The following is a 13,001-nucleotide window of genomic DNA, read 5'->3' as shown; positions in this document are numbered from 1 at the left end:
CTTGGAAATCCTATGCAGATTCAGTATTGGACTCCACTATATTCAATGGATGCGGTTGCTACACACTGTCCCACGGGCCACAGCAAACCAGCTGACCTCGGACCGTATCTTTCCTTCCAGAGGTACGAGAAAGGGGTGTCCCCTTCCCCATATCCTTTTTGCCATAATGATTGAACCTTTGGCATGTGCCATAAGGGAATTTGGCTCTCATAGGGGGTTTAAGGTCTACTCCCACATCTCAACTATCTTCCTCTATGCGGGTGATATGCTTCTGTATGTCAAGAACCCCAGACAAAACTTGCAACCATTAGTGCAGGATATATCATTATTTGGTAGGTTCTTGGTGTTACGAATCAACTGGTCTAAATCTGAGATTTTAACCCTTACCTCTGGGGTAATTGCAATGGATATTGCAGCAGATGTTCGCTGGTGCTCCAAGGGAATGTGATATCTGGGCATTATGGTGTCTACCACTCCATCTAAGCTCTTTGAAGATAACTACTTGGCCGCCCTTGAACAGCTAGAGTGCACGGTTGGCATCCGGATCTGTATCCCGCTTTACCAGGCTGAACAGTTCACTTTGGCCAAGATGGTTGTGATCCCCAAGATGTTTTATATTTGTAACAATGTTCCACTCATCCCGCCTTCTTGGTTCTGGAAGCGTGCTCGGTCATTATTGTCCATTGTATGGGGGAGGGCAGGTGAGGCTCGCACTGGACACCCTACCGCTACCATATGAGGTGGGGGCGTGGACTACCCAGATTTATTTGTGAACTTTCTCGCCTCTCAGATTCAGTATGCCATTTGGTGGTGGCACCCCTCCAAGGAACTGCCACACATTAAACTCGAAAGAGCCGTCACATGGCCAGATGACCTGAAAGGCATATTGTGGGGAACACCCAGACGAATACCCAGAGGTGAGATACACCCAATTGATGTTACACGCTGGGCGTGGGATCAGGCCTGCTCAGGGGCTGGCATAGTGGGTAGCTACCACGCTTACTTTGCACTGTACTCTGTTCATGGAATAGAACTCACTCATGAAGGGGTCTTTAAAACACAATTTGAGAAATTAGACTTGCATTTTTTGGGCGATGTGTTACAGGATGGCAACTTCATTCAATGGAACTGCTTTAAGAACCGGGCCCCTGAAAAGCTGTTTCCATGCTGTTATAGTTCAGGTTGCGAGAGACTCTGCGAGAGGTGTTGGGTGAGTGTCCTTTGGCTCCTGTCCCTACCCTACTGGCCCGGTTTGTGAGGAACCCCCCCCAACTCATGGTGTGGTATCAGCCCTATATAAACGTATTAAAGCCCTTGTCCTGTTCCTCGAGTGTTATTTAAGGACAGGTGGGAGAGGTCGCTGGACATGCCCTTTTCAGAGTCGCAATGGAAGGTCATTTGTAGGACGGCCCAGAAGAAATCCCTGAACTCTAGACTCCACCTAGCACATTTTAAATTCCTACATCAGATCTATCACTTACCTGCACAACTTCAAAAGTACTTTCCTGAGAGAACAGCTGCTTGCCCACGGTGTAATGTTGACCCGACTAACTACATGCACGTGGTTTGGAATTGTGGTCATATGCTGTTCTTTTGGGAGCGTGTGTGTGTGGGGCAATGGTCAGAATGGTCCCTCGCTATCCACAGGATACTCCTGTGGCTTGGCTACTGGCATATTTTGGAGTATAGGAACCTTTGGCCATGTCCTCCGCAGTGTCCAGAGCCCTAATAGCGAAAACATGGAAGAGATTAAGACCTCCTTCGGTGAAGGAATGGATGCATGTGATGAAAATCTGCGAATGCCGATAAACCTCGTATTTTTCCTCTCTCCCAGCTGAAGTCAGACCAGTTGATTACTGGGATCCCTTACGGTCGTACATCCTTAGTAGCGACGACCCTGTCTTGCAATGAAGAGTCCTTGATGATCTGGAGTGATCAGAAAATCACAATGCAAAGCGGGAACGCTATCAATGTTTTTTTACAAGTTGACCTCCCGGCATGACTTCTCTGGTATAGACATTGCGAAAGATCCCAATATGCGCAACCATGTATGTCCTGTTTAGCCTTGCATTTATCTTAATTTCATATAACGTTCATATTAGTGCTTGCACCTGTAGTTGAGGGTTTTCGGGAGGGTTAGGGTGGTGGACTTGGGAATAAGTTAAGTTGTTGTTAACTTACATTGCAAAAAAAGTAATGAAAATTATTTAAAAAAAAAAAAATATCCATAGTGGCTGCTCCGTGCCTTCTATTTTGGCTCTAGTTAGTTGCGCCAGTTTAGTGGCCCAGTTATACAATCTGGCGTCTGGAGCATTGAGGCTTCCTTGAGACTCTGGTGGCATCAAAGGGCTACTTTAACATTTTGCTTTGTTTCCTAGAAATAAGAAGTTGTTTTAGGCTTCGATGGATCATCATCGGGAGTGTAGGGAATACCAACTCCATCAACTCTATCAAACGAAGGGTTAAGTACAAACGGCTTCTCGCCCCACCGTACCTATCGCTCATCTCACTCCGTGCTCTCCTCCTCGCTCGTTACACTCATCCCAGGCTCAGCTCCTTGCCACCACTTAAGCCCCCTGTGCTCTCTTACCTCGCTCGCCTACTCCAAAATGCTCTCCCTCTCTGTACTACTCCAACTCTACCACTATTTAAATCCAACCTCAAAGTGCTTCTTCTTACTGAAGAGCCTGTTTCCTATCACTCTATGCTACCTCATCACCCTATTTTACTCTCTCCCTACCCTTCATGGACAACCCCACAGCACTTTTCCGTCACCCCTCCATCCTTGTTTCTGCACTTCCTCCACCATCCCGTTCCTATGTCATTCTGTCCTGTCCTGGTCCCTGCTTTATGTTTCCGCCTTCCCCTGAAACATCTGGTTTTCAAGTCACAGTCTCTCACCCCATTGTAAAGGACCCATGTCCTGCGCTCTGTTATCAATGTGAAATGTAGTAATTGTTATTGTGCCACAAATGCATTGATTTCCCTCTGATTTTGATAAATAGATAAAATAAACATAAAAACATAAACATGCATCCACATTGCTGGGGGAGTGTGGAGTAGACTGAGGAGTGTAAAATAAGTGTGATCACTTGAAAAGTGTGCATTGTGGATACAACCACGTCTTGTAACTGGGTATATGTGCTCTAGTTATTACAAATCTTGTAGACTACACATTATAGTCTTGTAAGCAGCCAGAAGATGGTGGATATTCTTGCAGAGAGGTGGGTGATAATAATGAAAACACATGGGTGGGACTGAGACAAAGAACACGCCAACTACTGACCTGCAACCTGCTTTGCAAGTTGAGGGGCTGGTCTGCTCTCCCCAACTGCTCCAACTGTCCTGCTGCAGACCTAAAAATAGAAGTCAAATGTCATACTGGGCCTGCACTGTGTGCACCACTTCAAAACTCGTGCATGCCAATTCCAGTTCCGTGAAGCTCCCTGCTCTGTGTAACTCAACTTGCTTTGAATACCAAGAAACCTACTCTAGGTACCAGAATTTCTTGTCCATGCTTGATATTTATGTGCAATGAACTCTACACTGTGTATCCCGGATCCTGCTCTGTGAACCCCACCTTCAGCAGAATATGAACCACAGATCTTACTTAATTTGTGTCCAATATCCTGCTCCAAGTGTTCTCCAACCAGCTCTTGTATCTCACATCTACCCTGTGCTTTAGAGGCAAGTTCTGCTCTGTGCACCCCGCATCCTGCTCACTGTGGACCGCTTCCTGCTCTGTGCACCCCGCATCCTTCTCACTGTGGACCGCCTCCTGCTCTGAGCACCTCGCATCCTGCTCACTGTGGACCACTGCTTGCTCTGTACACCCCGCATCCTGCTCACTGTGGACCACCACCTGCTCTGTGCGGTTCTACGTTATTTCGCCGAATGAATTTTCATCGTGGGACATTTCATCGCTGATTTTTCATCGCCAAAAACCCTGTTTTTTTAAAAATTTTATTTCTGGGGGGGTTCCTCCCAAGAGCCCCCCTACTTTAATAATCATGCCCCAACCCCTACAAAACACCCCCCACAAATTTATTTTTTTTAAAAAAGGGTTTTCGGCGATGAAAAATTCGGCGATGAAATGTCCCACGATGAAAATCCATTCGGCGAAATGCGTGTATACCCTCTGTGCACCCCACATCCTGCTCACTGTGGACCGCCTCCTGCTCTGTGTACCCCGCATCCTGCTCACTGTGGACCACCGCTGCATCCTGCTCACTGTGCACCCCACATGCTGCTCAATGTGGACCGCCTCCTGCTCTGTGCACCCCGCATCCTGCTCACTGTGGACCACCTCCTGCTCTGTGCACCCTGCATCCTGCTCACTGTAGACCACCTCCTGCTCTGTGCATCCCACATCCTGCTCACTGTGGACCGCCTCCTGCTCTGAGCACCCCGCATCCTGCTCACTGTGGAGCACCTCCTGCTCTGTGCACCCGGCATCCTGCTCACTGTGGACAACCTCCTGCTCGGAGCACCCCGCATCCTGCTCACTGTGGACCACCTCCTGCTCTGTGCTCCCCGCCTCCTGCTCACTGTGGACCGTCTCCTGCTCTGTGCACCCCACATCCTGCTCACTGTGGACCACCACCTGCTCTGTGCACCCCACATCCTGCTCACTGTGGACTGCCTCGTGCTCTGTGCACCCCACATCCTGCTCACTGTGGACCACCGCCTGCTCTGTGCACCCCACAGCCTGCTCACTGTGGACCACCTCCTGCTCTGCGCACCCTGCATCCTGCTCACTGTGGACCACCTCCTGCTCTGTGCACCCCGCATCCTTCTCACTGTGGACGCCTCCTGCTCTGAGCACCTCACATCCTGCTCACTGTGGACCATTGCTTGCTCTGTACACCCTGCATCCTGCTCACTGTGGACCACCACCTGCTCTGTGCGGTTCTACGTTATTTTGCCGAATTAATTTTCATCGTGGGACATTTCATCGCTGATTTTTCATCGCTAAAAACCCTGTTTTTTTAATTTTATTTCTGGGGGGGTTCCTCCCAAGAGCCCCCCTACTTTAATAATCATGCCCCAACCCCTAAAAAACACCCCCCACAAATTTATTTTTTTAAAAAAAGGGTATTCGGCGATGAAAAATTCGGCGATGAAATGTCCCATGATGAAAATCCATTCGGCGAAATGCGTGTATACCCTCTGTGCACCCCACATCCTGCTCACTGTGGACCGCCTCCTGCTCTGTGTACCCCGCATCCTGCTCACTGTGGACCACCGCTGCATCCTGCTCACTGTGCACCCCACATCCTGCTCAATGTGGACCGCCTCCTGCTCTGTGCACCCCGCATCCTGCTCACTGTGGACCACCGCCTGCTCTGTGCACCCTGCATCCTGCTCACTGTAGACCACCTCCTGCTCTGTGCATCCCACATCCTGCTCACTGTGGACCGCCTCCTACTCTGTGCACCCCGCATCCTGCTCACTGTGGAGCACCTCCTGCTCTGTGCACCCGGCATCCTGCTCACTGTGGACCACCTCCTGCTCGGAGCACCCCGCATCCTGCTCACTGTGGACCACCTCCTGCTCTGTGCTCCCCGCCTCCTGCTCACTGTGGACCGTCTCCTGCTCTGTGCACCCCACATCCTGCTCACTGTGGACCACCACCTGCTCTGTGCACCCCACATCCTGCTCACTGTGGACCACCTCATGCTCTGTGCACCCCACATCCTGCTCACTGTGGACCACCGCCTGCTCTGTGCACCCCACATCCTGGTCACTGTGGACCGCCTCCTGCTCTGTGCACCCCACATCCTGCTCGCTGTGGACCACCTCCTGCTCTGCGCACCCTGCATCCTGCTCACTGTGGACCACCTCCTGCTCTGATCACCCTGCATCCTGCTCACTGTGGACCACCTCCTGCTCTGTGCACCCCACCTCCTGCTCACTGTGGACCGCCTCCTGCTCTGTGCACCCCGCATCCTGCTCACTGTGGACCGCCTCCTGCTCTGAGCACCTGTGATGGCATAGTACAGTTAGGAGCCTGTCTAAGGGAGTCCATGGGTGCGGAAGACTCACTGGGCTCCTTGGAGCTTCATTTCCTGAGTATGGCTGAGAAATCAGGTCTTGCTTTGCTAGTAGGCCCAACTATGAAGAGGTTTTACTAAGATACAGCAACATGATGGTCCTGCGTGAGCAGAATGCTAGTGTGAGTGATAGGCATAGGTATTTGAGGCAAATAAATCTATATTCCAAGTATTGTACAAAGTTCTCTGCAAAGTTACGGAAGATCCATGGGAAATATCCTTCACTGGGATCAGCTGTGGGGCAGAGGTTCCAGGGCTGCACATGCCCAGAAGTGGTTCAATCTAAAGGGCTTAACATTGGCTCTGCTAAGGCGCACACTTTACTTTTTAAGTGGCAATTCCAAGACCTTCTTCAAAGAACTGAGTATCTGGTCTCCATATCCAGTCGCCCCTCCAAGGTTCATCAAAGTAACAGATGTTGTTTCCAGGCTCCCCCCTTCCTTAGGCCTAACAATTATGTAGACATTCAAGAGGGCCTTCACCCATCTGAGGGACTTCCCTACGGTAATGGAGCCCATCGGGCACGGAGACAAGGGGTAGCACTGTGAGGGGTGCAAGTACCATTGCATGCCAATTCCCTTGAAAGGTTGGTGGGCCCATATATCATGCTCTGTTTACCCTACACCTTGCACCCCACCTTCTTCTACTCCCTAGATTTAGCATCTGGCACTGCCAGTGCACGACGGCCTGCTTTGTGCACCCAATATACTGTGCCTCCTTGTAGAGCTGCGCCTCCCTGTTGAGCTGCGCCTCCCTGTACAGCTGTGCCTCCCTGTTGAGCTGCGCCTCCCTGGGACCAATCCAGTCTTCCCTTTTCCAGTACTATCCTGCTGGTCTGTCTTTTAAAGATCCATATGCAGCAGCTCCCCAATACCGTTGGGACGCCTTGCACTGCGTTTCTGCAACCTCTGGCCTCAACTGGTGGTATCATGTGCTAGCTCATGGACATCTGTGTTTACGGTCTTGAAGGCTTGCTGGGACGTTCCCGTAAACATCGGTGCCACATGTCATGCCCATCTCTCCTGATCACATCCTGCTGTTTCAGCCACTCTCTCTAATTGGCGAAGCTGAGGCGGATAGCTCAGGGGCAACGCATTAGTCTTGGAAGCAACACAGGCTGGAATCCCGGACTCATGCTTACAAACTGGTCTCGGCATTGAGTGTGTTATAAAAGAACAATTATAATGTTTGCTTTCTTTCTGTAGGACTGCAGTGGGCATCACTGGTTGCCCTTCCATTAGGGCACTCAATATATCCTCTATAATAAGGCTATTCTGTTTGGCGTTCCGGGAGTTAGGTTCTTCCTGGCGATCACTTGCGGTTTTGGACTCTCCTTCTTCCTCCTCAGTTGAACTGGGTTTTTTCTACCCCTGAAATGTCTGATTACTTGGACCCGGAGTCCACCCCATTACACTGACCTCGTCTCAACTATTTCAATTTTTGCCAAGCCTTGTGGGTCTGCTTTCTTAGGTGGCTCCCTTGTCTCTATGCAAGCCTCCCGGGTCTGCTTTCTTAGGTGACTCCCTTGTCTCTATGCAAGCCTCCAGGGTCTGCTTTCTTAGGTGACTCCCTTGTCTCTATGCAAGCCTCCTGGGTCTGCTTTCTTAGGTGACTCCCTTGTCTCTCTGCAAGCCTCTTGGGTCTGCTTTCTTAGGTGACTCCCTTGTCTCTATGCAAGCCTCCTGGGTCTGCTTTCTCAGGTGACTCCCTTGTCTCTATGCAAGCCTCCTGGGTCTGCTTTCTTAGGTGACTCCCTTATCTTTATGCAAGCCTCTTGGCTCTGCTTTCTTAGGTGACTCCCTTGTCACTATGCAAGCCTCCTGGTCTGCTTTCTTAGGTGACTCCCTTATCTCTCTGCAAGCCTCTTGGGTCTGCTTTCTTAGGTGACTCCCTTGTCTCTATGCAAGCCTCTTGGGTCTGCTTTCTTAGGTGACTCCCTTGTCACTATGCAAGCCTCCTGGGTCTGCTTTCTTAGGTGACTCCCTTGTCTCTATGCAAGCCTCTTGGGTCTGCTTTCTTAGGTGACTCCCTTGTCTCTATGCAAGCCTCCTGGTCTGCTTTCTTAGGTGACTCCCTTATCTCTCTGCAAGCCTCTTGGGTCTGCTTTCTTAGGTGACTCCCATGTCTCTATGCAAGCCTCTTGGGTCTGCTTTCTTAGGTGACTCCCTTGTCTCTATGCAAGCCTCCTTGGTCTGCTTTCTTAGGTGACTCCCTTGTCTCTATGCAAGCCTCCTTGGTCTGCTTTCTTAGGTGACTCCCTTGTCTCTATGCAAGGGTGCTAGAGCTTTTCAGGTCCTCCACTTCGATAAGGAGTTGCTTGATCCTTTCGCAGGTGCTTCAGGGTAAGGAATTCCAATTCCTGGGTATCCCTGTCAATTGGTTCAGTGGCTGCCTTTATCCAAGAAGCTCCTCCTACTGATATCCCACCGGCTTTCTATTTCGTGTGGGCAGCCTCAATACCTCCACCAGAATTGGCTCTGGGATATGCCTTGGTAGGCCTCCTACCTCAGCTTGGGAGGGGCTCCTGTTCCCCCTGACAAGGTCAAGTCCCTGACCATGTCACATGCCTCTGCCCCTTCTTCCAACTCGCCTCTCCTCTTGGAGTATGCCAACTACCAAGGGGTAGGAGCTTATACCTTTCCGCCCCTGCTGCTTGATGGAATGAGGGGGAAGTCTGTTCCTAGGAGTACTTCTTCATGGATACTGTAATTAGTTGCCCCAGTACCCAGACTTCACTTGTTCTTGGGGTTATTGGTCCATTTCCCCATGAAGACAGACGGTGTGTCTTATCAGGTCTGGGTTAAATTCTTTGCTGGATACCAGATCTGCCTTAATCACAGTTCCTTTCCTTCTGGAATTCAATAGGGCTTTTGTGTGTTTTCCTTAGACCAGTATTGATAGGGGAAATGTTTGGTCTGTTTCCCCTGTTGGATATAGGGTCCAAGACAGCAATTTCAGGGGCTCATCTTTACCCAGGAATTAATCTGGGATGCACCCCAGGCTTACTGGTTCTTCTTCGGGCTCTAGCGTTGACTCCTGGGAGCATTATTCCTGTAATCGGGGGTTGATCATCTTAGCTCCATAGGTTCATATTTCTGTTAACAGTGTTATATGGTAGGGTGTCCTGTAGGCATAGCATCGGATTCCTTCTTCTGGGCGAGATCCGGGTCTCGATCTAATCCGATATTCGCAGAGGAGAAGGTCTGTCTTTCTTTCACCACTGGCCTGAATTTGGGAAAGTGTATTTCCCTGAATGCTTCTTTTTCTCGATCTGTTCACGGTTTTCGCCTGTCTTGATCTCTTTCCTCCTTCCAACGGTTCTCCAAAGTGTATAGCTCTTTGATGGATAGTCGCTGTTTGGATCGCCTCCTCGAGTGTGGGTTTGTGGCGCTGGTAGATAAATCATTGTAGATCGGGAGGTAAGGAATCGGGAAACTTCAAGAATGAGCAATTCTTTCACCTCTCCATAAGTTGTGTGTCCTGGCCATTTGTTCATGAGATCCTCACTCTATAAGAGAGGAGGGTTGGCTCTCTGTCTCTCCGTGACGTAATCAAGGTCTAGTACGATTATGTTTTCCCATTAGCTCCAATATTCCCTTTTCTATTCCCTATACCAAACTGGCTAATCTCTATGGTTGTTTTGCCTGCCATATTGCATCTGCTGAATCCTGCCCATTTACCTTCCTTTCTTACCACCACATGTGTCTATAGATGTGTTTGTAAACTTGCCCAAGGCCTCCGCAAGCCTCAACACAAACCTGCGATCTCCTGGTCTCCACTCCGCTTGGGCGATGTGATCCTCTACGTCCTGGAGATGCTGGAACTCTGCTGGCACTGCACAAAACACATGGGAAGACATAGTTACATTTAAATAGCACTATTGAGTATGTTCAGAAAAAGCAAGAAGGCATGCACGTACATTAGCCTGTTACACAGATGTGAACACGGTGTGTGACATCTCAGACGCGTTCTGCAATGTCTGCTCTATATCCAACACACAATCCCCAGGTCTTGCCTCCAAAACTAAGCTCCCTGGGCCTACAACAGCCAGGACCCTGTCGGCCTGCTGCCAGGAGGTGGTGGAAGCCATCTTGAGTACTCTGATTGGCTCTCAGAAGGACACGTGTCACACTGCTTCCATTGTTATTGGGTCTCTCCAGGGCACCAACTCCAGTCATCTGCAACTAAGGGAGACAAGCAGCAAAGGCTAAACTCCCTGCCTGGGCCTGTTAGCTTTGGAAAGGGCGATGGGCCGGAGCCCCTAAGCAAGCAAGGGCTTTGTGGAGCTCAGCCTTCGCCTGGCTTCTGCTTCCACCACAGGAATCCTTCACACCAGAGGCTCTTATGTGAGCAGTCATGTGAGTCTCCTTAGACGGCACCCCCAGAGAGTAACCAACAACTGGTCACATTGCATAACAGAGCCTTGCCTCCCATATTTCAAATCACAAAATTATCAACCTTTTGACTTGACGACGACACACATAATGCCCCACTACCCTGGTGTGCCATCACAGGATGCGCTCTACCCTCTTCTGTAAGATACCTTTCTCTACCCCTTCCCTCTTCTGCTAGATACCTTTCTCTACCCCTACCCTCTTCTGCTAGATACCTTTCTCTACCCCTTCCCTCTTCTGCTAGATACCTTTCTCTACACCTACCCTCTTCTGCTAGATACCTTTCTCTACCCCTACCCTCTTCTGCTAGATACCTTTCTCTACCCCTTCCCTCTTCTGCTAGATACCTTTCTCTACCCCTTCCCTCTTCTGCTAGATGCCTTTCTTTACCCCTACCCTCTTCTGCTAGATAACTTTCTCTACCCCTTCCCTCTTCTGCTAGATACCTTTCTCTACCCCTTCACTCTTCTGCTAGATACCTTTCTCTACCCCTTCCCTCTTCTGCTAGATACCTTTCTCTACCCCTTTCCTCTTCTGCTAGATACCTTTCTCTAACCTTTCCCTCTTCTGCTAGATACCTTTCTCTACCCCTTCCCTCTTCTGCTAGATACCTTTCTCTAACCTTTCCCTCTTCTGCTAGATACCTTTCTCTAACCTTTCCCTCTTCTGCTAGATCCCTTTCTCTACCCTTTCCCTCTTCTGCTAGATACCTTTCTCTAACCTTACCCTCTTCTGCTAGATACCTTTCTCTACCCCTACCCTCTTCTGCTAGATAACTTTCTCTAACCTTTCCCTCTTCTGCTAGATACCTTTCTCTAACCTTTCCCTCTTCTGCTAGATACCTTTCTCTAACCTTTCCCTCTTCTGCTAGATACCTTTCTCTACCCCTTCCCTCTTCAGCTAGATACCTTTCTCTACCCCTTCCCTCTTCTGCTAGATACCTTTCTCTACCCCGTCCCTCTTCTCACTTTCTTTACTGATTCTTCTACTCATCTCACCTACGCAACAGGTGGCCTGTGATTGAAATGTGTGGAGTGTTGGTTCACACGAGGGATGCTGTTCCATGAACTCATGCTTGGAAATTCCTCTGTGTTAAATCACCCATTTCATGAATCATTCACTGATAGAAGTAGACCACGGATTGAGGACACTGACGAATGTGGAAGCCAGGGTTAGGCTGCACTGAGTTTCAAGCTCCACTGTGTCATGCAGGTGTCTTTCTGATTGCTGTGCATATAAATAAAATATATACAACTGAAGTAAAAAGTATACCTGCTCCTTCCAAGCCTAGCCTCCCCCTTCTCTTTCTGCTCTCTGCCTACCCTCTCTTTTGAGCTGCAATCTTCCTCCGCCATCTTTACTTCCCTTTTTCTTCTACCCTCGCTCATGCACCTTGACTTTATTACCGCCCTCCTCCTCCTATTCACCCTCGGTCAAATCGTGTGCTCCTATCCACCCGTTTGCTCTTCAGCCTGTCAAAGACTTGGGGACTACATTTAAATCCGCAGAGATTGCACCAAACTTATTTACCATTTCCAATACTTCTATGAGATCTTTAAAATCTATCTCGCCACTGGACTCTTGCCTCGTCCTTTAAAATCAGCAACTGTCCTACTCATTTGAAAGAAACCCTCTCCTGACCCATGCATCCCGTGCCGTGTTTCCCTCCTATTCAAATGCTCTTGAGCAGGGGGTCTTCAACTGTCTGACTCCATACCTTGAAGACAGCAGTCTTGGGATTCCACTTCAATCTGCCTTTCGTAGCAAAGACTCCGCCGAGACAGCATTCAAGCATTTCTCCAACTTTCTCTCTGATGCTCACCAACCAAACTTTCTTGGCTTATGGTTTGCAAGAGATGGCCGTTGGCACCCACATGCCAGAAGGGCAACGGAAACAGCGGTCGCAGGTTTGAAGGGCCTTGTAAGGTTCTGTCATCATTTTGGAGGTAAACGATTGGATAAGTGCCTTGAGGTAGTGAGACAAAGGAATACACATTCATTTTGTATGGTAGTGAGATTTGGGGAGCTAAGGATTGTGCAGGCCCTGATACTACCCAAAATCAGTTTCTACGTAAAACTGTTTGCCTCCCGCTTTGTACTCCTGAGGACGCACTAAGACTAAACCTCGGAGCCCAAAGCATATCAATATTGGCAAAACCAAGATTCTTAGATTTTTTTGTTTAAGCACATTTGGAAAACATTGCGAACCCCAACATAAAAAAGGCAGTTGGAGAGATTGTGATATATACATATATAACACAGTTTCGTGGATAAAACGAGGTCCTCCCCTGATAAAAAGTTGGGCCTTGGACAACTCTCACATTTTAACAATGTTGAGATTAGACTTATTCTCAAGTCAAGGGCACTGCAGAAGGAGCAGAGAGCCAGATTAGTCATCTGGCCAAACTTACTTAAATGACATTTGATTTCTCTCTTGCGCTAATTTCCAAGGCTGTAATACGGCTAGGCTTTCCCTGCCTTAGTATAAAATGTCCAGGAGAATGACTCCCTTCTCCTGGATAGGCTTTCCCTGCCTTAGTATAGAATGTCCAGG

At 49.1% G+C, this 13,001-nt stretch overlaps 1 protein-coding gene across 2 annotated transcripts in view; it reads right to left on the bottom strand.

Moving 5' to 3' along the window:
• The window catches only part of LOC138452975 (uncharacterized), a 449,238-nt gene that overhangs the window by 52,679 nt on the left and 383,558 nt on the right, over positions 1-13,001 (bottom strand). For both annotated transcript variants that reach the window (XM_069605345.1, XM_069605344.1), the window contains exons 3-4: positions 9,812-9,887; positions 3,287-3,356 (exon numbers count right to left, since the gene is read on the bottom strand). In XM_069605345.1, the coding sequence (XP_069461446.1) occupies positions 3,287-3,356; positions 9,812-9,887 (146 nt within the window). The remainder of the gene's footprint in view (positions 1-3,286; positions 3,357-9,811; positions 9,888-13,001) is intronic.

This window comes from Ambystoma mexicanum, chromosome 4p, assembly GCF_040938575.1.
Source record: "Ambystoma mexicanum isolate Mex_15411 chromosome 4p, UKY_AmexF1_1, whole genome shotgun sequence".
Taxonomy (NCBI): Eukaryota; Metazoa; Chordata; class Amphibia; order Caudata; family Ambystomatidae; genus Ambystoma; species Ambystoma mexicanum.
The sequence above is the reverse complement of the archived record's forward strand: the minus strand, read 5'-3'. Positions and strand labels throughout refer to the sequence as shown.